General features: G+C 44.7%; 1 protein-coding gene across 6 annotated transcripts in view; it reads left to right on the forward strand.

Annotated features, from left to right (window-relative positions):
* LOC146772503 (zinc finger protein 414-like) overlaps positions 1–27479 on the forward strand; it is a 196988-nt gene that overhangs the window by 104413 nt on the left and 65096 nt on the right. For 5 of the 6 annotated variants that reach the window (XM_085639453.1, XM_085639454.1, XM_085639456.1 and 2 more), the window contains one exon: positions 12823–13406. In XM_085639453.1, coding sequence (XP_085495579.1) covers positions 12823–13406 — 584 coding nt within the window. Of the gene's footprint in view, positions 1–12822; positions 13407–14505; positions 14674–27479 lie in introns of all 6 variants that reach the window. The other variant, XR_014972344.1, reaches the window with a different exon arrangement.

Here is a 27479-nt window from a genome sequence, read left to right on the forward strand (position 1 = left end):
ACCAGAAACAAACTAGGTGTGGGTCCGTGACTGACATGGTGTGGTGACAGGCGCGGCACGGTTTGAAACCAGGAGTCTTCTTCAACATGGTGTGGAAAAAATGCAGCCTACACACCTGAAAGGTGTCGACAAAACATCAAAAAAAGCCAGTCAGAAAGTGACAGAGGGTAGCTCTCTTCACAGATCTGCACTGACTGGCGCGGAAAGAAAATAACTGATGTCGGTGGGCTGAGGTGGTGCCTATATAGGTGCCGGCAACGTCACAACGGCGGAGACTATGCCGACAACATCACACGGAGACCATGCCAACACCACCTACCAGTGTGCAGGGGTATTGCTCAGAGAAGTCTCCCAGATCCAGTCTGATGCTTGGGAAATTCAATGGTAAGTAATCTGCAGCTAGATGTCTCTATCGGATGTCCTAAACACAGAATGTTTCTGCCCATAGGTGAGATAACATCACTGAGTAGTGTTGTTCTTCTAAAGAGATGGATTGTTTAAAAAGGGGGAGAAAAGGCACCTTGCTGTTCTTAAGAAGTTAACCTCCTAAAATGTTCTGGCTAAATAATCTGAACCCATCCCTTAGAACCGGTCATTCTTGCTAGGAAACTATCACATAAATGCTGCTTGGGTAGTGTGGTATCACCATACCAACAATGGCAGTAGGTGGGATTGTCTGCTGGTTTAAATCCCATTTGTCCTGCTAGAAATGTTTTAACAGAGAAATAGGAGCTGCATGATCATATCCACCATCACTGGAATCGGTCTTTCTTTAAATTGCTCATGCATGCATATGACCCTGATGTAATTGAAATAGATCCAGTAATGGCTGTAGGTCTCTTTAGCAAAGTTGACTTGGTCTCTCGGAAACCTAAATAATCCACTACTAGAAAGTTCTGTATGATCCAGGCAAGAGTTGCCTTATACGATGTTATGAATACTTGGGATTATCTTTCAGTAAAAGTGTCGGGTAGCTTCCAGTTAATAAAATAATAGAGAAGGCAATACAGAATATGGGTAAATCAATTTTGCTTCTTCCACGGAATCAGAGGCCAAGCTAGGGAACATATAGTTAAAGCTATTAAATCAGCATAGCTTAACATCCACATATTAGAGAAGTGCCATCTTGGTATATAAACCGATTTACCATGTCTAGAAACACTCTAGAATATTTTTTTTAATGCTGGTTTGAGATTGTCCCTAAGCATTGAGGGCCGCACAGTAAGCCTGTGGGCAAGCCTGCCTTTCACTCTCTATTACAGTTTAGCACTTATTATATTTGTTAAAATATAGTTCTAGTAATCTATTTTCCTGACGGATGCACATGCAGATAATACAAACGTCCACCAACCCATAAGGGAAACAGTAATTATCCAGTTGGCAGAGTGATTGGTTCTCAATGTAGTTTGATGGAGGATAACTTTATACCTTCACATGCCAAGTGGAGGAGATTAGGAACTTTCTAATTGGCAGATTTTAGGATTAATGGATTTCTGCTGGAATCTGATGCAGAATCTATTTACCTAGAAGGCATAGGATGACCTATTGATTGTCCTCCAGAATTCAGGAGCCAAGTCCCAATGCTCAAGGATGGAGTCTCTGCTCGGAGATCTTGCATTGTAGCTTGGAAAGGGGTTCTTGCTGGTACAGCAGATTCATATGGCGCCTTTCTAATAGTTTAAGGAGATCTGAGGACCAACAAGACCATTTTGCTGCTCCTAGAATAATTCAGAATTTGAGTTGTCTCAGTGTGATCACGACTGCTGGTAAAAGCGGCAAGACAAAAGCATAAGGAAATATCTCGGATCAAATGATCCAACACGTTTTGCCCATATTTTGGCTTTCTGGCTCCTGAATGGAAAATCTTTTCATTCTTTGTTTGCTGCTTGCACTTGCAAATAGCCCCAGTTTTTGAAAACATTGCACTGACCTTTTCCAGCCTGACCTTTGTGTCGCCTGAAGTACTTTGTTACGCTATGCTTTAATAATTCTCTTGTAACTGTTATACTGTTTTCCCTTTCTATGTTATGCGACGCTATAGAAACTGATGTAACCATGTTCTGAAACCATGTCCTACCTCATATAAAGCGCTCTGATACCTCCAGGTCTAGCCAGTGCTATATAAAACTTTTCAAATAAACAAATAAATAAATAAATTAACTTTGTTGTTTGAAAACATCTTGTGGTTTTCGTGAGAGTTGCCTCAACACGTGCACTTAGGCATAGGGGGCACATGGGTGATTAATAGCTGTGATAAAAACTGTCGCTACTGGTACGTTTTTCCCATGATGTGTGTTAAGTCCTAAAACGATTTATCAGAGAAAGCTTTTGAATTCCCACTTTTAATGTTTCACAGAGAACACCATTAATCTGTACCTCACAGAAGCCTGAGGCAGGAGTATTTATGCCAGTGGTGTCCGAAATATTACACCAGATAAAATAACAGATTAAGATGTGGCACACCAAACTAAAGTTGTAGCTATCAAAAAGATGACTTTAAAGAGCCGATGAAAGGCACCCCATTAGTAATTTGCCATTTGCAAAAGTCTAATTTTTAATTTGTCTAAATCATTAATATATCCATAACTTTGCTGTTCAAGCAGGTACGCGAGGTCTAGCAAAAGATTTTTTTATGTGAACGTAAAAATATTATGAAAGCATCAACATTAATGTTGTTTGAAACATAAAATCGACTCAAAATTAAAAAAAGATGGTAGTAAAAATTGGCTTATATCTATATATAATTTCATTCACCGACTCATTGGAGATGAGTTTATATATTCGTCGAGCATAGTATTGTGCTTCTAGGTTATAGAAATGTGTTTCTGTTTGTTTTTTGTTTGACTTTCACTTATGTTTTTGCACCTCAATAGAGTTCTACGTGTGAAGAGACTCCGTAGATGGTAGTCGGACCTTATATATTGCCCTTGGGTAAGGTCCCTATATACAATTTTTGGGAAGAAGTATACACGTTTTATTGAGGTGGTGGTGCACACTGGTGTTTTCAAATTTACATTGATGCATATGTGCCTCTTTATAAATCCTTTGTAGGGGCATCTGACCCACCCTGTTGCCACTCTACACTGTTGGCCAAGATATAGGCCTGAGTATAATTTTGATATAATTTGTACACGTTTTATGTGGCAGAGTGACAGTACGCTATGGTCCTGAAGAATGCCTGGAACATCTAAGTCACATAGGTCAGAAACATGTTGACCGTATAAAGGCCAAAGTTTCCTTTAAATGATAAGGAACCTGTTGCTATTTCTGGTGATAAATAGTCACATTTTAGACTCTATCATGTTCTGAAGAATTAAAAATGTGTCGTTTTAACTCTGTTAAAAAAATGTAAGTTCCAGACTTAAAGACCAAGGCCATTTAATGTTGAATAATCTGGCTGCCATAATTACCTTTTACGGTGTACTTTTCCTTGGCCTCTAGGCCTTAGAAGGCTAATGTTAAAATGTGGGCTTGAAAATCCCACAAAACATGGCTGTAGAGAGCGGGACACTTGTAGGCATGACTACATGGCATCCCTGAAATAGGCAGCCTGTTTATTGAGGTGTCTCTGGCAGAGCAAAGCAAGATAGATGTACCATTTTATTCTTTACCTGTTGAAGTGTGAACTAATTTTAATATTTTTTTAAGCTCTTTCTGGCTTTAGTAGGTTACACTTACTTCACTATCTTGACGGTAGCTAGTCTGCCTGCTTCCTTTGTTATTCCTTCCTCGCTCCGCCACAGCACTTCCTGTGCCGATTGAGTGGAGGGGGCTGAGCTATTCCACGTCCCTACCCGTCGGAGGCTATCATATTAGGTCTTCGGCGGTCTACTTGTTTGGAGATCCTCACATAAAATCATACAATGGCGCCAATGTGGAGCAGACGCGCGCAGCGAACGCACCAAAGGCAAGCAGTCTGCGCCCGACCGTCGCCAGTCACCAGGAGCCCTGCATCTTTGCCCCTAGAGCTAAACCTTCCATCCTTGATAAGGTATGACCGCTATGAACTAAAGAAGCTCGGGTACAGTGGGCAACATTGCTCTTCTCAGCCGCCATCTAACTTAGAGGGCCTTTTCTTGTGCCGAAACTGTAAGATCTCTTGCTCTGTTTATAATGCATCTTCTCTGCCTTTTAACTATGATGATCTCACCTCCTCTGGTATACAGCCCTCTACTCCCAATACCTCAACCACTCGCACTAGGGACATATCTAAGGGGTTTACGCTAAACCCTTTTCTGACATTAAAGAGCCTCTATTTTAATGCAAGATCCATTCCAAAACATTCTATAGAAATATGGGACCTGATAACTCACCAGACTTCTGTTTCACCACAGAAACCTGGCTCAACTTTCAACTCTCAAGCACTTCCTTGCATTCCCATAGCGTTTGCAGAAAACTAGAAATTAGTCAAGTTGGACAAGGAACAAATACCAGGTGGCAGAGTAGCCATTGTCTTTTGGGACTTACTTAAAGTAACATTACTTAACTCCGTGCTCACCGACTGGGCAGAGATTGCAAAATTTTAATTTAACATTCTTCCCCCCCCCCCCCCCCCCCCACGCAAAGTTATATGGAAAGGAGCTATAGTCTATCACCCCCGAGCTCTAAGAAAGACTTCTGTCTCAAATTAGTGGAACTGATAGCCCTATATATGCTATCTACGCAAAATATTTTCCTTATTAGAGATTTTACTCACCACGCGGAAAGCGCATCAGATTTTGAGGTCTCCAATCTACTGTCCAATCTACACATGCTAGAACTCCACTTGATAGAGACAGGTTCCACCAATGTAGCGGGTCACATATTGGATCTTCTATTTACCAACTCTCAGTTCATACAAATGGATGTGCCTGAACCGTTAACATGGACAGTTTTTTTTTTTAATTAAAATTTTACATTCCTGTCAACTCCATCCCCACCAAAGTCACCCCGGGAGATGTGCGAGAGCAATACATTGGAAGCAGGTGACTACAGAAAACTTTCAGTCCTCTTTCATGGCCCCTGAAATGGATAATACAACAAATATCAACTCCACTTGTCGTGTTCTCAGACTCCCTTGCAGAAGCACTTGATATAGTTGCCCCCTATTGTTTGCACACCTGTAAACCAACCCGACCTAATGCCCTTTGGTATACGGCAGACCTGAAAACCGCTAAAACTAGCTGTAAGAGAAGGGAACGTAAATAGAGGCTTACCAAAGATGCTCTTGATAAACATCACTATAAACTAATGCTAGGGGCGTACCATACTATGATTAAAAGACAGAACATACACCATCAATAGAATTGTACAAGCAGAAAATTCTGCCAAAGAACTACTTAAGGTTGTAAAGGAGCACACCAACCTTCGTGCATGCACCGTAGCCACGGTGGCCTCCCAGACTCTGTGTGACACCTTAGCCTCCCATTTCGTGAATAAAATAGACATCTACCGCAAGTTTCAGAGCAACTTATTAGCTTCATCCTCCACGTTGCTGGCTAACTTTTGTTGCAGTTAAACTCAGGCTTCACTGGAGAAATTTGAACCCATTACACATATCCAACTGTCAGACCTCGAAGCTAAAACCAAATCTGGCTCCCTGGCTGATTTGTGTCCCCCTCACATTATAACCATGTTGGATTCTTCACTTGTTCCATTAGTTGCATATTTATGTAGCCTATCGTTTTCAGACACCATACCTCTGGAATGGAAAGCTGCTTATGTTACACCTATTCCAAAAAATCCCTCACACCTTGATCCCACCGACCCCGTCAATTACTGTCCCTTATGTCTTCATTATCTGTCAAATTGCTGGAATCTCACTTAAATAAACAGCTGTCATCTTACCTGGATGCTCACTCCTTGCTGGATGCCTCTCAGTCAGGCTTCCGTCCTCTACACAGCACAGAAAACACCCTTGTAGCAGTAACCGACTGTCTTTATTTGGATGCCGCGAAGCCAGCTATGCTGGTTCTTCACGGTTCGTCGGCAGCATTTGACACCGTGACACACCCTATTCTGATACAACGCCTTCAGGAGATAGGTATACACGGCCCTGCCTTACATTGGCTTACCGACTTTTTGAAAGAGAGAACTCAAACTATCACTCTAGGCCCTTTCCAGTCTAAGACTGTGTTCCTGAACAAGGGAGTTCCTCAGGGCTCTGCCTCAAGTCTGAATCTCCAACATTTATGTCGCTCCCCTTGCTCGGTTAGTCAAGTCTTATGGCTTCGAGATACTTTCTTATGAAGATGATACACAGCTCATCTTCACTGGGCTGAGGATTGGTGGCCGATGGAACTTGTCCCGCACCTGCTCCTAGAAGCATGGTGAGGAACTTGGGTATCCTCTTCGATAATACGCTATCGATGAAGGACCATGTGTCATCTACATGTGGCATGTGTTTTGGGCAATGCGCATTATTAAGAGGATTTTCCAGTGGCTACAACTGAACTCTCACAAGACTCTCGTCCAGGCCCTGTTTATCAACTGCCTAGACGATGGAAACGCGCTCGTAGTAGCATCAAATGCATCTCTCCATGCCAAGATGCAGGTAGTTTAAAATACTGCAGCCCGACTGGTTAATAAACAGCCACTGGGCACCCTTTCAGTCCCTCTGCTCAGAGCCTTGTATTGGCTTCCCATAAACAAGAAGGCAATTTTTGAAACTCCTATGCCTCACTCCTAAAGCTCTGGCAGGTAAGGGGCCCAAATATCTACAAGACCAATTTACACCTTCTCACCCGGATTGAAACCTCAGATATACTGTACCAGTAGCATATAAACCTTATGCAGGCCTCTAGTTCATAAAAATGTTACTAGACCTGCAGGCCTAGTAACCTGAATAATCTGCTTGACATAACTGTAATGTATTTGACCCATAAACTGGTCTCAAATTGTGTGACCGTAAGCAAATATTTTATTTTACAGAGCCTCCTTTTTCTTCATTATCACATTTGAAAGCAGCTTCAAATATGCAACTTCAGCAATTCTGCTGTACCCCAAAAAAATATTTTGGTTTAATAAATAGGCTAAACGTTTGATCCATGTGTAAGAATCTACCTGCATATAGGGTACACATGATCTCTTTACTTGCCTCTTAGTTCACTAATAGCAGAGTGTTTCTCATTTCATGTTTTAAAACTCACTTTTAATATATTACCAAAGCATGATGTGGTAGCGCACTGTCATTTACAGACAGTACATTTTCCATTGAAATGGCCAAAAGTATTCCTTTTAACATGCAGTTTACTGATAAAACTATAAAGTATATAAACAATCATCTATGAAAACTGGGTCTCAAACATATTTATCATTTGCTCATTACCAAGTAAAATGTTCAGATTTGTTATCATCCTATTAAAATATTTTTTCATTACACTGAAATACAAAAATGGACTTTCATAACTATTAAAATATATTTTGAAATGTTTGTGCAGTTCACTTTCTAGCTATTTGTGTTGTGTTGGAAAGAAACCTGACACCCTACAGCCTTTCATTTCACCCTCTTTGTAAAGCACGTCAAACAGTTCACTTTACAAAATCCTGGAACTCTGCAGTCTGAGAAAGGGAAGTCATTGTAAGAAGATGTAAACTAACTTCAGACCTCTGTCTCTATACACAGAGCAAATGAGACCAGATAAAAACAAGATTTAAAGACCTCTTTATTGCTCCTTCACTTTCTGAGTGAACAGAACACCTGTTATCCAGTATTGGGGTATCTTTCATAGATTCACATGCCTGAATCATTCCCCGTCGCCGAGGCGGGAGTCCCACGGTAAATAAAAAAGTAGTGCCAAGAATAATAATAGTAGTAGTAGGCCCCAAAGAAAAAGGCCTCGATCTTAGCAGCCTATCTACATCATTATGCAAAAAGAACCAAAGAATTGGTACCAACCAATCAGCCATCAGCACCCTCTAGAACGCTCTCAGCAGAGCCAGTTCTCCTCAGATTTTCACCGCACGTCGTGTGGAAGGCAGTCTCCCTGAGTGCCACTCAGATTCTACTTTATTCATTATGTCAGACAAGAAAGCCTTGTTCAAGTCCTGCAGAACCTGCGCCAAGAAGAGGGTCCATGTTGATGACCAGCATATGGACTGCATCTACTGCCTCTACCCTAAACATGAGGCAAAAGATTGCAAAATTTGCCGCACCTTCCCTACTAAGACTCTTAGGGATAGGGAGGCGAGAGTGCTGTTATGGCTTAAATCCTCTTCGGCTGAAGAGGATAATAGAGCCTCAACTTCCAGCAAGAGAGCTAGGTCTCATGACAGCTCTTCAAGTGAGGGGAAAAAACGCCATAAATCTTCCCACTCTACTTCTGGCTCTTCTCAGAGGACTCCTCTCATTTCCTCTGCATCAGCGCACTCTCCTCCGGATTCTGCTCTCAAGGACTCTAAAAAGCCGTCTTCAAAAACTGTGAGTAAAAGCCTTTCAAAATCTGGCTTTCCCTCCCTCGTCGACTATTTCCGTCACTCCTTCTGCTCCTTCATTGACGGAGACTATCTCGACGTCTATCACCTCTCCTATTCTGTCGACGAGGATTACTATCCTGTCAAAGAAGCCCGTCGTGGAGGGATCATCGACAAAGACCTCGTCGACTAAGTCGATGCCGAAATCCATATCAACGACGTTGCCGTCGACCAAGCCTCCATCGTCTACGAGAGAAGTGTCGACAAATATACAACTTATTACTACCCAGTCGACGAAGGTCCTGTTGATCGACGAAGGCCCCGTCGACGTCGAGCCCGACGACGATGATGCCTAAGAGCTTGTCGACGACGAAGCCCATCAACTGAGAGCCCGTTGACGATGATACCATCGACTGGGGATTTGCCTGTTCCGTCTGTGTCACCTGCAATGGCTCCTACTCATTCTACTCCTGTTTCATCTAGGAGTTTTCAGCTGAAAACATTTCAGAGACATGAATATAGCGATATATCACCACTTACTCGCTCGCAACTCCTGGAAACATATGTGCAGGATGAGGATGATGACTATGAGGATGACAAAGACGAAGGACCATTTGGAATAGCTCGCCATCCTTCTGAGCTACACATCAAATGTCAGGATGACGATGATGAGGAGGAGGAGGAAAATTATCAAGAACAATATTATCAAGAAGACATTGTCGTCCCGCATCATAAGACTTACCATAGACAACCTCGTCAGAGCGAGATGTCCCGTCTGCCTCCAACTCTGATACAAGACCTGCAAGCAATGCTCGCAGATTACAGACAGCGTTTTCCCCCACAACAAGTCATTCAGCAGGTTCCACCACCTGGGCCGGTTCCGGATCCTTTGCCCTCACCTGATGCTCCTGTTCCGACGCCTCAACTTCTAGACCCTCCTCATGACCTGCGTCAGGACTCAACCTCTGAAGAGGAATTTGAAGAGGGTGAACTTCCAGATCAGACAGATCCTTGGGATTCATATATTATCCCTATGCCTTCGCCACCGACTCCTCTACCATCTGATTCGCCCCCATAGGATATAGGGGGATTTCATAATCTCATGCAGCGTGCTGCTGCTAGATTTCACTTGTGTGTTACGATTGAGCAGTCTGAATGCTTCAAACATGATTTTAAGGAGGAATCCAGAAAGATCACAAGAGCTGTCCCCATAATTGATTACATCTGGAAAGAAGGGGGTCAAGATCATGAAAAATCCTGCATCTGTGCCAGCGGTGCTTCCGCGGATAGACCAGAAATACCGTGCTCCGGCCAATAGTCCATCCTGTCTCATTGGCCATCCTCGACCAGATTCGGTCATTTCCCAGGCTGCCCAACCAAGATCTAAAAACCCGGCAACACCCATTACTACACCGCCGGAAAAGGAGGGGCGTTGACTGGATTTGATCGGCAAGACATTTTCTACAATGGCAGCTGCCTCCATCAGAGCAGCTAACTCCCTAGCAAGAATAGGGCGTTATGACCACCAAATGTGGTCAGAGATGGCTGGACTTATTGAGCTCATTCCGGAAGACTAGAGACAGAAAGCACGAAAAATTCTATTAGAGGGAGAGCGCGCAGCGTCCGAGACCATAGACTGCGCACTGGACATTGTGAATACGAATTTTCGCCAACTGGCTGGTGCAGCAGTACTCAGACGCCAGGGTTGGCTTAAGGCCACCACTTTCAGACCGGAAGTCCAGACAAAAATATTGGATATGGCCTATGATGGCGAATCGTTGTTTGGGAAACACATCGATGAAGCTCTCCAAGCAATAAAAACTGATACGGATACCGCAAGATCCTTGGGTTCATTGCAGTACAAACGTGGAACCTTCAGAGGTGCAAGAGGGCGTGGGTTTTCCTCTAGAGGAGGATATCAAAACCAGCAGAATAGACAATACCAGCCCCAATATAGACCATCTTATCAATCATCGTACAGGCAATCCAACACGTATGGTTTCTCTCGTCAAGGCGGAAGAAAAAGATCGCAAAATCAAGGACGGGACGCCAACAGAAAGCAGTGATCTCCGCAGGGCGCCTTCATTTGTGGACAAGTGCTGAAGAGACCGATTCTAAATAGGTCAACCATTCGCCCCATATGTTATAATGTTTTTCCAGGCATCCCCATGATTTATATACATGTTTTTCTGCTGCAGCGGCAAAGTCCATTCGCCTTGTCCTTTCGAGGAATGACTGGGCAAGTTTAGAACGGCAATGTTGGGCATTATCCCTATTTGCAACAATGATGAGGCCCACTCTTACAAGCTGCCTAACATTGAGTTTCCTTCCCCAAGCTTCCAGCAGGCCCAAAAGAACTAGTTTCGGATCTAAAGTAATTGATCCGTGTATGATATGGAAAACGTAGTAAAAATGCATGACCTGTATATGCTTGGATGATTGTCCATTACCAGTCCATATGGAAGAAGGTGCCAGATGGGAGGTGGCACCGCCAAGACCACGGTGATAGTGCTTTCCATAACATGCATCCTTAAGGGGCAATTGTATACATGGCGGAGATATTTCAATTGGATGAGGTGAAGCTTCATTGAAATTACCAAGGACCTCAGGCCATTGTTGCTTTTCCCCAATCATCCTCATCCAAGGGGCTTAGATCTCCCGCCCATCACACTCTGAGGGTAATCATAGGGCTGGGAGTATTAGTTACTGAGCAGTAGAGGCATCATACGCCCTTCCTGGCCAGTAGCGATTCCAACGGGTGTACCACCAGGGGGGTGAACTGGGAGAGGGGGTTTTAAGGATCCTAGGGAGGCCTCCAGGGCATGTCCTAATTGTAGGAAGCGGAAGAATTGTGATATGTGCATCGTGTAGGTGTCAATAAGGTGTTGAAACGCACTCCTAGATGTGTCTTGCCCTACGGTCTCCTGGTGTTGTGATGCCAATGGAGTCCCCTGGCCTGAATCCCTCTAGGGTGGTAGTCTGGGAGAGCAAGAACCCAGCAAACAGCGACGTCATTGCTGCCGGCACCCGTGCCATCTGCCCCATTTCAGCAACTGGTGCCAAGCAAAGGAGGGTCGAACAGGTGTCCTGGGGCAAGTTCATGGGGACGGTACATTCATAGGGCAAATTGAGGCTGCTATGGCTTTTCAGTTTGGCAAGTTCTGCCACTATTGCGGGGTCCACGTGGTTTGCGAAGAACTAATCCGTGATGGGGCGAAGGTTGCTGACCCAATACGTTAAGTGAAAGTCTGAGAACAACCAACCCACCATCATATGGGTGTAGCACACGTTTGCAGAAGGAGATTCGTGGCAGGCCACCGGCCCAAATAAAAAGTGTCACTTCAGATTGTAGTGTACAGAAAGGGGGGTTGGGGTAAGGCTAGTTTTGTAAGATGTAAAGGAATCTCAGTAGCAAGATCATTTTAATAATGCTCCTCTGCCAGCAACATTTAGACGGAGAGTGGCCCAGTGGTGGGCCATGTCCCTTCTGGCACCAGCAATGAAAGGCGCAATGCTAAGGTCCCAAGCCTGCAGCCAGCAGAAGGCGACCTGTAGACCACTGAAACAGGGTTATGTCCTTGATGTCTTTGTGAGAGCTCTGGAAGAGGATGTAGGTAGACGGACTAGTTCACAGTGAGGCCGGAAGCATTGGCGTAGACCTGCAGCATGTGTAGGAGGATGAGGATCGGGGCCTCTGGGTCGCCCACAAAGACAAACAAGTTGTCTCCGTAGAGTGAGACCTGGTCCTTGCCTCCGTCAGGCCAACAGAAGCCACAGAGCTGTGCAATCCGCTGGATCCATTCTGCCAGTGGTTCAGTGAAGTATGCAAATAAAAAGGGCAGCCCTGTCTTGTGCCCTGCTCAACGAGGAAGAACTGGGTGGTTTCTGTGTTCGGTTATTTATGTTTAATTACTCTGTTACTCCCTAGAGTTGTAAATAATGTAAGTGTGCATCTCACTATGGTGTAGGGGAGAAGATCTAAATGGGAAGTTTGTTTGAGCAGGAGAGCAAACAAGCTAAATCTTTCAATTGGTCAGACCTTAAATGGAAGTGTACATCAATTGTATTTAAACGGTGTCTAATGTTTTTTTAAAATATATTTTAATGGCCACCACTGTTAACGGGAAGGAGCAAGTCCTTAATATAATTTTTTTACCTCACACTGTGGAGACTTAGAGTTTGAAGTAGACCTACCTCAAGGAATAAGCAACTCGGTGGTATCTTAGTGGCCATCAATGTAGCAGGACAGGGGCAAAACGTAAGAGTAAGAGTTTAGCCCACTCAGTGTATTCCAAGCAGTCCACTTTGGCTACGTAAGCAATTGGCAGAACATGCAATCAACCAGATACGTATATTACAGCCTCCTATCGTACTTAAAAAATCTTTTATTTGACAATCATTTTCTAAATTGTTTTTATTTAACTTTCCTAGATGTGAAAATTGTATGCTTCGATTCAGATCACATCGATCCCTCTTCAAACACCTCCATGTCTGCTATGCTGTATCCACTAGACCATCTACGCAGAGAATTGAAAAACATAAGCCAGACTCTGGTGGTGGGCTAGAGGCTTCTGTTAAGCCCCTACTGTTGGAGGGGCTCCCTAAAATCCAGAGCGTCATCATACATCCTGAAAAGAAGGCTGTGCTGCCCAGTTCAGATGCTGTCACTTCAAAACCCTCCACCATTGTTACTTCATTGCTCCCAGCGAACTCACTTGATGATGAGCTCCCTGGTATCCAAAATGACAAGCCAGAGCTTGAAAACAAATTGAGCCTGTCCCCAGTGACTTCTCCAGCGCCCCAAACTTTTTCTCCATTGGAGACGTCCTTGTATGGGTCATCAACTTTGCCTCAATTGTCTGGAGAGGCACACAGTCCTACTTCGGAGCATTTTATCCCATATGAGCAACCTTCCCCTCATAACTCATCTCAAACAGATGTGCAACATAACCCGAAGCAGAACTCGCCTAGCCAAAGCCTTCCAGTCTCCAACGCAGTGTGGAAAAAAAATCAAGGTAAAAGTAACTTCATTTTTTCTGTTGTATGTGTTTGTTTAAATGTTGCTTGAAGGGGTGAAAGAGTTAGTACATTTTCAGGTGTGATGCTTCAAAACTAATTTTTGCTTGATTAATGTCTGCTGACAAGAATATCTTAGACGAATGGTGTTCTGTTCACTTGATTGATCTTTGTGTTTCCTCCTCATTTTAATGTTTCATATTGTGCCCCAAACAAATGTGTATGCCTATATCACTTGATATTTAGCTACGACTGCACAAAAGGTTTTGTAATTTAATCTCCTTCATGCTTTTTCCGGTATGTCTACATTTAGAGCTCAGCATCTTCAAGCCTGCAATAAGTCCAGCTGCTATGTGGAGAGCCAGATACAGCCATATAATTTTGTCTTATCTCGAGCAAACGGAAATAATGTTACTTGGTGTAAACAGTGGGTCTCCCCAAAAGAAAGTTGTTTATTTTCTTTGAAGGATTTTGTCTTTTAAACTTCACCTGAAATGCATGGCATTCATCCCAACTGTTTCATTTTGCTGCACTGGTCACGATGTAAATGCTACAATTGACATGTGTTAATTATTTCTTTACAATCGGAGACTCTGTGATGCAGAGGATGCACAACTAGGTCAGCAGGCCTTGGAGAGGGATCTAACCTGATTGAAAATCAAGCAACTATCTTGGACAGAAAACTAGAATACCATCTACGAAGTACTGCACCCCATGTTGAGCAGTGTCCATGTCACCCACAAACAGTGCAACATTTCACCAGACCCACTACCAGACGAAATGCTTATTGGAGTAGTAGTTCTCCAACTTCTCTGTCTTCTGTGAAGTCTTAAACCGACTGTATTATGAGTGATATGATAGCACAGAGTTTGCGGCCATTAGTTAGTTATTTTTATAACATTGTAAGAAGGCTTAATTTTTTTGTTCCGGTTCCCTTTTTGGCAGGATTAGACCTTTACTTTATCTAGGAAAGTTCACCTTACTCTCCCTGGGCTACACCCCCTTCCTCTTCTTTCCAAACAATTTTGAGAAGATTTTCAAATGTAGATGTGTCCCATACCATCGATTCTCTCAGAATGACTGATCTTTCTTTTGTAGATAGAGATAATTACAGGCCAGAGAAAAACCCACAGATTCCATCCTCTGTCTTTTCAATTAATCTGGCTAGGCAATATGGTTTGATCATCTGTTATCTAATCCTCTTTACTGGATAAGCAGAGAAGAGAGTCTGAAAACTCTGAGACGGCGTCTTGCACAACCACCAAGGTATTTAACATTCATGTACTATGCTTTGTGATACTTAGTGGGAATCTGTACAAAGATGTGTCAACTATCAACCAGAATTTCCTAGTATTTGAGCACTGCAAGCAGTTAAAAACTTCCACAGCAACATAATCGGAATATCAACATCCCAAACCAGTTGAACCACTTCACATGGGCTGACTCTCACTTTACACTCATTCAGTAGTTTCCATCGGACAACCAATCCTGCAATCCCCAACCACCCAATCCACAACCCTCCCCTCACCAAATTTAGAAGGAATTATACAACACTGATGCTCTCAGCCTATTTGTAAAAATCAGTCTCACTGATACCAGCTCGGCCACTAAGCATGAATAAGAAACCCAGGACCTCCTATCCCTCGGTCAGGGACCTGTTCTCTCCCCCAGTAGCGCTTCCACTCTGCCACTGACCGGGGACCGGTAGGGTTCGAGCCTGCCTCTGATGCCACCTGCCTCGTTGTGCCTGCCTTGTTGTGCCTGTCCTTCCTTGCCTCGTTGTGCCCGTTTTTTGTGTTGTCCTTGTATTGTTGGTGTGTAAGTATTGTTGTTTTTTAGTTTAAGTCCAGTACTGTGGTCACTGTTTTACTGTTGTCACTGGTTCTGTGCGTTCTCGCTTCCCGACAAAGTTCCCTGCGGTCCCTGCCCCTCACACTCCCACCTTCCAGCTGAGCTTTCCCTCCCTCCCTCATTTATTGGGGGCCGTGCGCAGCGGGTTCGCCAATGGGGCGCGAAAGGTGTGTCAAAGGCAAACCCGTCCGCAACCAGCGCCAGGAACCCTGGTTCTCCGGCCACCCACCGCTACGACTCAGCTACCCTCCTCGCACTCAACCCCGGAAGAAACAACAACACCAGTTGTCCGCGCCGAACACCACCCACGGACAGTTCTCCTGCAGTCACTGCCACCAGTCATCGCCCCAGGAAGGCCAACTGGTTCACCACCGACCTCCAAGAATCCAGACGCACCTGCAAACGTCTCGAGAAGAACTTGTGAAACAGCAAAATGCCAGAAGATCGCACCAACTACAAGAACTCCATGGCGGAACACCACCAACGCATCAGATCCACCAAAAAGACCTTCATCCAAAACAAAATCCTCACCAACTCCAAGGAACTCTACAGTGTTATCCAGGAATTCCCCAAGGCCCCAGCGAAACCACAGACATCACCCACTCCCAGGATTTCTGCGACCAGCTTGGATCCTACTTCCCTTTGCAAATCAAGGGCCTCTACGACCACTTCAGAGACCAGACACCCGACTCCGAAACCACGTCCCTCTCCAACAACACCAGCCAGCCTACCATCTCCTCCTGGACCCTAGTCACCACCGAAGACACCACCTCGACCATGAAAGGCGTCCACTCAAGGGCCCAGACAGACCCCTGCCTGCCATACATCTATCACAAAGCTGCCATTGCTCCAGAACTACGAAGCACCATCAACACCACCTTGAAGGTGGCATCTTTCCCAATGACTGGAAACGCGCAGATATCCGACCCCTGCTCAAGAAGCCTTCAGCAGACCCCCATGGACCTCAAAACTACCTACCTATCTCCCTCCTCCCCTTCGCGGCTAAAGTCACCGATAAGATAGTCAACGCCCAGCTAACAAAATTAATCGAAGACCATCTCATTCTCGACCCCGCCCAATCCGGATTCCGCAGAAATCACAGCACAGAGACAGCTCTACTCGCCGCCACAGATGACATTTGCACCCTCCTCGACTAAGGACACACCGCGGCCCTGATCCTACTCGATCTCTCTGCCAGCGTTCGAGACTATCTCCCATCGCATACTCACCGCCAGACTCCACGACGCCGGCATACAGGGAACCGCCCTCGACTGGATCTCCTCCTTCCTCCCCGACAGAACCCAAAGAATCAGATTACCACTCTTCCTCTCCGAACCCACGGAAATAAACTGTGGAGTACCCCAGGGATTGTCGCTCAGCCCTATGCTCTTCAACATCTACATGGCCCCCCCACCGCCATCGTCAGACAGCTCGGACTCAGCATAGTATCCTACGCTGACGACACCCAGCTCATCCTCTCCTTTACCAAGGACCCCGTCACCACCAGGCTAAACTTCCAGGAAGGACTGAAGGAATGAAAAACGTTGCATCCTGGATGAGCAGCAGTTGCCTGAAGCTCAACTCTGAGAAGACCGAGGTCCTCGGCCCCTCCCCCTCTGCTTGAGACAACACCTGGTGGCCCTCGGCAGCCCTCCCACCCCCACCCCCAGGGACCTCGGCATCGTACTCTATTCCTCCCTCTCCATGACTTGTCAGGTCAACGCGGTCGCCTCCAGCTGTTTCAACACCCTTCGCATCCTCCGAAAAACCTTCAAATGGATCCCCCCTGACTAAAAGAAGACAGTCACCCACGCACTCATAACCAGCAGACTGGACTACTGAAACGCCCTCTACACCGGGATCAACAAGTCTCTGCTCAGCAGACTCCAGACCATACAAAACACCGCCGCCAGACTTATCCTCAGGATCCCTCTACACAAACACATCACCCAGCACTTGCGTAACTTCCACTGGCTCGCCGTTGAGAAGTCACCTTCTAGATACTCACCCACGCATACAAATGCCTCCACAACACTGGACCCCAATATCTCAACGAGAGGATCTCCTTCCACGTACCCAAGAGAAACCTCCGATCCGCCGCTCTCGCCGAAACCCTGCGCATCCGCAGAGCCAGAACAGGTAGAAGAGCCTTCTCCTACATCGCGGCCAAGACCTGTAACGAGCTCTAGATCGAAATCAGACGTACCCCCTCCCTAAACATCTTCAGGAAGAGATTCAAGATCTGGCTCTTCGACTGACTGTAGCGGAGACCCCCACACGCTCCTTGAGACCCTCACGGGTGAGTAGCGCGCTTACAATTCCCCTGATTGATTGATTTCTGAAAACAACTTGCCATTTATTTGACTTCTGAAGACCGTTTGGAGAAACCTCAACTGCCTGTCCTGATGACCTCTTGTCTCCACTGCTGTGACAATGGCTCTGACTTGCAGGCTTTTCTGACATAACTATAATCAGAAAAAGTTTGTGTTTCAGAAATCTTCTGTCTTAATTTGTTTAGGTTGCAGCTCAGTCCCCCCCTGGTCTGGTTGCTCATGTTCAGATCCTGGAAGGCTACAATTATGCAAAAAAAAGTATGACTTAAGCAGTAAAAACGGGAACCTTCTTGCTTTGCAAGTCAAAAAGAGACACAGAATTACAGGATTCATAGCTTTGTAACTCAAGACATCCTAAGAAACATTTCTAAATGTGTTTGAGACATTATATTAGTGGAAGACATCTAGATTGCTGCAAATCTGTCCAATCAAGATGAGAATGCTATTAACATCTTAAACAAGCCTAGTCAAAGTATAGGAGATGGAGCAAGCAAAACAAGTACAACAAAAGTGAAAGGAACCAAAGGCAAATGGTTTTGGACTAGATCGGAAAGGAACATAAGTTACTTACCTGTAACTGTATTTCTCTAGTTTCGGCATCTTTCATAGATTCACATGCTTGAATTATGACAGGATTCGAAGAGGGAGTCCCACAGTATGCTTATAAAGCGGTACAATATAATACACATAGTCTATAATAGCTAGAAAACATTAACTCTGGTAACTTATCCACATTCATTTTTTAAGAACCATCTTTTTTCGAATCAGGTGACTGCACTCTCTAGAACACGGCCCACTGACGCTTCATTCCCTCAGATTTTCTACTGCACCAGTTTTCTTTCTCAATATAGAGGCTTAATAACCAGGAAAGACCGTTCTAACCTGCACCTGCCACAATCATACTACACAGTGTCAGAATAAACAAAGAAAGGACTTTTCAAACCTTGTGGGAAGAAAAGACTTCACTCAGAAGAACAACATAAGGAGTGTATTTATGGTCTATAACCTTCACACAAGGTAAAGGATTATAAAATGTGCTTTTTCTTCTAAGATTGGGAATGATTCAAGAATGTGAATCTATGTAAGATCCAATACTGGAGAAATGTCACTTGCCGGAAACACCAGGCGAGCTTCATAAACAAAACAACATCTCAATCCATATGCATTATCCTGCAATTCTTTGACAATTGAGAAAATGCATGTCTCCAAATATGAAGAATGTCTGTTTTTTTTTCCCCCTCCATATATAAAAACAAATCTCACCAGAATATCATGCTGGACATAAAATACACAGAGAAGCCTTGCTGTTACAATCATTTTTATTTTCTCTCGTGCAAAAATGAAGACCAACTGTTCTGTAAGCACATCGTTGATGTAAAAAAAAAAAAAAGTATAATGTACTTCCCTTTAAGGCAGCACAGAGCCACCACAATCCATGTGTGCATCACAGTACCAGTTGATTCCTCAATTTCTAATGACAATCCAGTGAAGAAAGTATGAAGGCCATTCCGATAGTTCTATGCTATTGGATGTGGTCAGTTATGAATTTAATTAAAATCTTCAAGAAGGGGAAAACCATAAGTTACTTACCTGTAAACTGTGGTTCTCCAGTATTGGTTTCTTTCATAGATTCACATGCTTGAATCATTCCCTGTCGTCGAAGTGGGAGTCCCACGGTACATAGAATAGCAATAGCTAAAAGAGCAATAGGAAGTAATGTAACATAGTAGTTAATAGGATAAAACTTGTCACTTTAATAACTTGTCCAAGTCATTAGATATGGTCCAAACTCCAGCCAATCAGGCGACCGCACCCTCTGGAACCTTCTCCTCAGAGGCTCAGGCTCTCAGATTTTCGAGCACGAGAGTGACATAAGAGTCAAGTAGAAGAGGGGAGCCTCTGAGGGGAGGTGGGTGGGTCGCATGTGAATCTATGAAAGATACAAATACTGGAGAACCACAGTTAACAGGTAAGTAACTTAATTGGGGTATCTTTCATAGATTCACATGTTTGAATCAGAGAAGATAGCAGTAATTGTAGAATTGTGCCTGGCAAACCATAAGTCAATCATAAACAGAGTACGAGAGAAATACATATACATATATACAAGATAGTAAATATGAGCACCTCTGCAAGAGTACAAATGTGTGTGTGTGTGAGTATATATATATATATATATATGTATATATATATATATATATATATATATATATATATATATACCTACTTAAAAAGATTACGCAGCACTGCTTGTCCCACAGCATTGTTGGCATCTTCCAGACAGTAGTGCTTGGTAAAGGTGTGTCTGCTGAACCATGTTGCAGCTCTGCAAATCTGATGAAGAGGCACACCAGCAAAGAGAGCAGTAGAAGAGGAGACTGCTCCAGTAGAATGCGCTTTCACCGTTGCATGAAGTGGCTTGCCCGCTTGCTGATGGCAAAAGGAGATTGCACTAGATATCCAACGTGCAATAGTCTGTTACTGGATGTCCTTTACGCATCCTGCCGTGGGCTATAAAAAGCTGAACAGTTTTGCGGATACTGGTTGTCCTTTGCAAATAAAATTTCAAACACCTCTTAACATCAAGAGAATGTAAAGTCTTTTCCGCTGGCGACTGTGGATTAGGGAAAAAAGTTTAAGATCTGGTCATTCAGGTGGAAATCAGATGGTACTTTAGGGATAAAGGCCGGATTAGTGCGGAGCACCACAGTCTTTGGTGAATTGAAGAAATGGCGGTTTAATAGTAAAAGCCTGTATGTCGCTGCATCGTCCAGCAGAAGTAAGAGCTAAAAGCAGCGATGATTTCCAGGATATGAACTTGAGATAGGCCCTATGAATGGGCTCAAATGGGAGCTTCATGAGTTGTGCCAACACAATGTTCAGATGCCAAGGCGGCAGCAGGCGTCGTATTGGCGGATACATTCGAAATAAGCCCTTGTAAAATTGTTAAATAATTCTTGAAGAAGAAAGAATTGGAGCCATCCTGCCGGAATCTGGAAATTGCAGCCAGAAAAACCTTAAGGGTAGAGTGAGAGAGGCCGGATTTTGCTAACTGTAAGAAAAAAGGCAGAAGTTGCTCTGGCGTAGAATAAACCGGGTGAACATATGAAGCTTTACACCAAAGACAGAACCGTTTCCACTTTAGTTTGTAGGTTTTGGTAGTGGAAGGTGATCTGGCGTTAGCAAGGACCTCTGCAGCCCGAAGGAATAACTAAGTTGGCAAACTCCTAGTGTTCAGGCGCCAGCCTGCCAATCGCAGAGATGTTGGATCCGAATGGCCGATCTGGCCGTGGTTCGTAGTAAGAAGATTCGGTAATGGGCGGAGCAAAATTGTATCGCTTTCCGACAGAAGGAGGAGCTCCGTAAACCAGAACTGGAAAGGCCATCTAGGGGCTGTGAGAAGAATGCGGCAGGGTTCTTGCCGCATCTTCCGAAGCACCCTTGGGACAGGGAAATCGGCGTAAAGGCATAAACATACATTTTTAGACCAGTTCATCAAAAACGCATTCCCGCACGATTCTGGTTGGGGAAGCCAACTTGCGTAGAACGGGCATTTGCGGTTCTGGTTGATCGCAAATAAATCCAGATTGGGACGTCCGCATAGCTGAAAGATTCGGTCCAGCGTTGGTTGATGAAGTTCCCACTCGTGGTTGGACGAGATTGACCTGCTCAGGGAGTCAGGTAGAATATTGCACACTCCCGGAACATGGATTGCCGCCAAACTGATCTGATGCTGAATCGCCCAATCCCTAATTTGCTGAGCTTGAAGGGATAGCAAAGTGGACCTTGTGGCCCCTTGTTGGTTTACATAATGCATGCTTGTTGTGGTGTCCGTCCGGATCAACACTGAAGCTCCATGAATGAGGGTGCAAAAGGATTTCAGCACCAGGAATATCGCTGGCAACTCCAAGAGGTTTGTGCCAAGTTCGTTGGTGTGTCCCCCATTTTCCCTTCACTGTGAGGCCCTGCAGATGCGCTCCCCACCCCTCGAGAGGCGTCTGTCGTTAGGGTGAGACTTGGGGCGCCCACTACAAACTAAGAGCCTGCTGAGATGTTTGGCAGGTGAGTCCACCATAACAACACTTCGCATCTGAAATGTGATGTCAACGACATAGTCGAAGGACCCTGAGATTTGTTGCCATTGTTTGTCGAGTTCCTCCTGTAAGGGTCTCATTGTGAGGCGACAGTTGGGAATACAGGAAGACAGCATCCCCAGAAGCGACTTGAACTGTCGAACAGAAACTGATCTTTTTGTGTGCAGGAGAGTTGCCAGCTTGCAAATTCGCTGTTATCTTTCGTTTGAGACAAATGCCCTTGTTTGTTGCGTGTTTATGATGGCCCCCAAGAATGTCCTCACTTGAGATGGGGTGAACAGAGATTTTCTCCAGATTGATGGAAAGGCTCAGCGACTGGAACAGAGATCAGCATATTAGAGTGTGTCTGGTTACGACTGCGCCTTTATAAGGCAGTCGAGGTAGGGAAAAATTTGGACGCCAGCCTGACGAAGATGTGCTGCCACCGGTGCCAAGACCTTAGTGAAGACTCGGGGCGCAGAGCGAAGGCCAAAGGGAAGGACCTTGAATTGGAAATCTCTGCCAGCCACTCTATAGCGCAGGAATTTTCTGTGTCTGGGTAGGTTAGGGACATGAAAATAGGCATCTTGAAGGTTCAGTGTTGTCATGTAATCCCCCTGAGACCGTAATTGAAGCACTTCTTGGAGAGACAACATCCGGAAGGTTTGTTTCTTGAGGAATTTGTTGAGGGAACGAAGGTCCAGGATGGGGCGCCATTCCCCCAATTTTTTACTTGATGAAGAATCTTGAATAGAAGCATGTACCCCTTTGTAGTTTTGGTATCACTTTGATCGCTCCTTTCTTTAACATGATATTGATTGGCATAAAAGTTCCCTCAGATGGGCAGGAGGAGGACCTCTGGGAGGAGAATTTTGAGGGAATTTCACAAATTCCAGAGTGTGTCCTCTGGACACTATGTCCAAAACCCATAGATCTGTAGTTATTGCAGACCAGTTGGAGAAGACGTCGGAGATCCGCCCACTAACTTTGGTCGGATTGATGGGTAGAGCGGTTGGCAGGTGGCAGTTGTCACTGCTTTTTAGGTCTCGCCTTCGGCAGCGCATGCGTTGCTCTGGCGAGACTTTTAGTAAGGGGGCTTCAAAAAGCTGACTACACGCTTTTGCTTGTGGACTAAAGCTTACGGTTACGCGCACAGGCACCATCTGGCTTTCCTCTCTTGTCATGGCTCGTTAAGCGCATCGCTCGCGGGCACCCTTGCAGCGCGCGCACATTGCACACAACTCGCCAGACGTGCCTCCTTGTTTTGCGATTTATACACTTTTTCATTATTAAACACACACCTCCGTCGCATTATTATTACCGGCCCTTAGCATTTTGAACTCCGGTGCTCTCTCTCCAAGCCTGCGTCGTCCACAATTGATACATTTTTAGTCATTAAACAAACCTCTCCGGTGCATAATTGTGAAATAAATAGAGCGCGGCCCTTTTGCATTTTCAACTTACGTGCTCTCTCACCAAAGCCAGCCTCGTACACGATTTAGAAACTTTTTCGTTCTTAAACATTTCTGGCTTGTTATTAAAAAATAAATATAGCGTGGGCCTTTTGCATTTTGTACTTGCGTGCTATTTTCCCAAAGCCAGCCTCATCCACAAGTAATATACTTTATCTAATTGAAGCTCATTTTCGCATTTCCCTCTGTCCCGGTTATTATTCGATTAAGCATTTACTAAACGCCAGACAACCCTGCTTCTCCTCATGTTGCACAAATAACTGTTTTTGTTTTGACTTCATTATTGAACATCCTTGTTTCGGTCTCTGCTTTTGACTGCTACAAACATCCTATTTTGCTTAAAACTTCACCCATATGTGCAACTGCAGTGACGCCACATTTGCCTCTCCTAACGCTGATACTGATCTTTACGAGGAGGAAACTATTGGCTATAATCAGCTTCGGCAGACTCCCATTTAACCACAGGTAGTAACTGATCGGACGTTTCACACCAGTCCAGACTGGATGGCGGCTACACTTGGGAGTGTTTTTCAAACAAGGTGTCGATGCATGGCTAAAGGATTCCACTTCACAGCTTGACAAAATGCTAAATTCTCCTTAACTTCTCTGCTTGCCATTTTTTTAACATTCTGTACATTAAGTTTTAGTTCAGCTTGAGATATAGTATGCAGTTAAAGGAGAGTATGGTGTTGCTTGGTACGTATTGCGCAAACGCTTTACACATTAACTCGGGGATAAGCCAAACTGCTAGAAAACGTATTTCCATATAAAATAAAAGCAAAAAAAAGTTGAATTATCCAAAACAAAATCCTTAGTGCAACAACAACTGTTACGTTGCTAAAAAATTATAAGATCCCAAAGGCTAGACCTGTTGGCTTTGCCAATGCTTGTTTGCGGAATCTCTGCCTCTGTAGGAGGATTTCCCTCTGTATTGTTTGTAATAGGCAGCAGGCGGCTCTCAAAACGACTGCTGTTGCTGGGAGTAGGAGTAACGCTGTTGACCCTGATGGGGCTGGCACTGCCGATATTGGTTGTAACCGCCCCGAAAAGGAGGAACCACGACGCCTCGCACCACGAGAGGGCGGTTTCTTAAATTTTAGAGTGCCGAGGGCACGTGCGGTGTCGGTATCCTTTATTGCCTGAAGGGCGTCATCAATGTGCTGGCCAAAAAGTGATTCGCCGTTGTAAGGCATGTCAATAATCTTGGTTTGTACTTCTTGCCGAAAAGTGGCTTTCAACAAGCCCCGACGTCGGAGGACTGCCGCCCCTGATAGTTGGCAAAACCCGTGGTGGAGATGTCCACTGCACAGTTGATGATCTCGGTGGAGATCTGTGCTCCTTCCTGAAGGATCTTTAAATGTGCCGCTTTAGAGGCCTCGGGCAACATATCAATAAAGGGGGAAATGTCCGACCACATTTGCCTGTCGTAGCTGCCTAGGATAGCTACAGAATGAGCCGCCCGGACAGTAGTTGCCGCCATGGTGGAAAACTTCTTCCCAATGGAATCAAGGCGACTGCCCTTTCGATCAGGAGAAGCTGACAATGGAAACCAGGTATTCCTGGCATGACGTTGTGCTGCCTGGGAGATAAGAGTCCGGCTTTGGTTGACAAATAAGACAGGCTGGTGAATTATCCGGGGCTTTGTACTTCTTACCCGGGCGTGGCAGGACTGCAGGAATGGAGGCCGCGGTCTTCATGGCTTTCAAACCCTCCTGCCAGATGAAGTCGCTGATCGGTATAGCTCGTACCTGTTTCTGTGGCTGGTCTTTGAAATCATACAAAAAATAGTCTTTGTCCTTTGTGACCATAGGAAGTTGGAACCTCTTGGCCGCTCTGTCCATGAGAATATGAAATCCACCTATATCAGCTGGTGGAGAATCATCAGGAGTTGGAGAGGTAGGCGATGGTCTGGATCTGATAATTGTCCCACTCTGTAAGTAGGGATCTATCATCCAACTCCCCTTCTGTTATCGTCAGTGGTATGGGTGTCCTCCGGGTGGTGAGACATCAATGCCACCGGAGAAACTGGAGGGGGCGGCCTGATGATCGATGAAGGCAGAGTAATACGCGTCCTCCTCTTCCGAATCCTCCTTCTCAGCCCCATAATCAAAAAGCTCCGCTGAAAGATTAGGAGATGCTTGAACTGGCAATAGAATATCTAAAGAAGACTGTCTACGTTGAAGGAGGGAAGCTTCCATCACTCCTGAGGGTGGCAAAAGTGATGCGTAAGATTTCAAGTGGACCAGAGACATCAAAGCTGAAGGTGGAACCAAAGATTCCGCCAACGACGTTGCAGTCTTCGACGAGGAACGTAGTTGAAGTTCCGTATGTGAATGCTTCTGTGCCGTCAACAAGGAAACCGTCAACTAGGTCTCTGTCGACGAAGCAGGCTGATCCTTGGAAACTGACGACCATCTCATCGACTAAGAGGCGTCCGTCGACGAATGTCCAGAGACGGTGCGCCTTTTCTTTTTCGTCGACGACGAAGTGAGGGAAGCGGTAGACGAATGAGGCTTCACCAACACAAGTGTCGACGGCGAGGACGTAGACGACATAATCATAGTAGGCTGAGGAGACGAGAAGGTGGAAGTCGTCGTCTTAGTAGTAACGACGGAAGACTTCGTCGACAAAGGAATCGATGACGAGCTTGTCGATGAGATACTTTTACATAAAAAAATTGGTATCTCGGGAAGAGATTTAGACGCTTGAGACCTTGATCTCTGAGGCGTAGAGGGCATAGACTGACCTTTAGGAGGAGCAGGAGCCCTTTTTGAGGAGGAAGGCTGGTCTTCAAGCTTAGATGTGTGATGCTTCTTCAGCACCTTAGCCTTAGGAGATGCCATCTCAGCCTCACTAGCTCTCTTCATAGAAGCGACAGTCCTGAGAGAAGAATCACTCGCAACATCGGACAATGGATTATCCTTTGTCTTGAGCTTCTGCAGCCACAAAAGAAGACGTCCCTCTCTGCCTCAAAGTCTTTTGAGGAAATGTCCTCCAGATTTTACAATCTCTCACCTGATGGTCAGGGTGGAGGTAGTAAATACACCTTTTGTGTGGGTCCTCAGAATGAAGCCGGAGTTTCCCACAAGACTCAGTGTCTGAAGAGTGACTTCTTTGTAGTAGACATAGTAGTGAAGATATTCTGAATTCCTGAAGAAAAAGTTGGAGTACTGAGCAGAGCTCAGGGAGACTCCCTTCACACGACGTGCGGTAGAAAATCTGAGAGCCTGAGCCTCCGAGGAGAAGGTTCCAGAGGGTGCTGTTGCTGGAGTTTGGACCATATCTAATAACTTGGACAAGTTATTAAAGTGACAAGGTTTTTCCTATTAACTTTTGTTACATTACTTCCTATTCTTTTAGCTATGCTTTTGCTATGCTATTGCTATATTGCTATTCTATGTACCATGGGACTCCCACTTAGACGACGGGGAATGATTCAAGCATGTGAATGTATGAAAGATACCCCAATACTGGAGAATTTGTGTTCTATCCAAATTTCCTTTTTTCTCAATCATGGGTTGTTTCTTAGTTTTCATTAGCATAATAAATGGATAGGAGACTCGTCTCCTTTATGTAGTTGGAATTGTGGTAATTAAGGGGTTCAACTAGTATAGTGTGAACATCAAATGTCTTTTTGTTTTTTTGAACTATGCATGTTAGCATGAAGAACAATAATTTTTATTCTCCAGTATTAGGGTGTCTTTCATAGATTCACATGCTTGAATATTCCCCGTCGTCGGAGTGGGAGTCCCACGGTAAATAAAATAGCAATATATATATATATAGTAAAATATATACATAAGTAATCATATAATTAGTGCATATAGGTGTAAAACACACATAGTGTACCTATAAGAGAAAAAACTCCATAGGAATACAATGGAGAGAGACAAAAGACCTTTGTAGTCTATCTCTGTCATTATGTAAGTCCGAACTCCAGCCAATCAGGCGTCAGCCCCTCTCTAGAACCTTCTCCTCAGAGCTTCTCACCTCAGATTTTCTACCGCACATCGTGTGACAGGGAGTCTCCCTGAGCTCTGCTCAGTTTTTTGTCAGTAAGGATGTCTTCTAGTAAGAAATCTTTGTTCAGACCATGTTCTTCATGTGGAAAGCTGCGTTTGTTCTCTGAGGACCCACACAGTAAGTGTATTTACTGTTTATATCCTGACCATGAGGTGGCAAAATGTAAATTTTGTAGAACTTTTTCTACAAAAACTCTAAAGGACAGAGAAGGCCGCCTGCTATTATGGCTACAGAGACTGAAGGACAAGGATACCCCACTCTCTGATGTGGAAAGTCTCTTTTCTGGTCGTTCCCAACCAGCCTCTAAGCGCAGTAGTGTG

The sequence above is a fragment of the Triturus cristatus genome, chromosome 12, assembly GCF_964204655.1.
Source record: "Triturus cristatus chromosome 12, aTriCri1.1, whole genome shotgun sequence".
In the NCBI taxonomy this organism is placed as follows: Eukaryota; Metazoa; Chordata; class Amphibia; order Caudata; family Salamandridae; genus Triturus; species Triturus cristatus.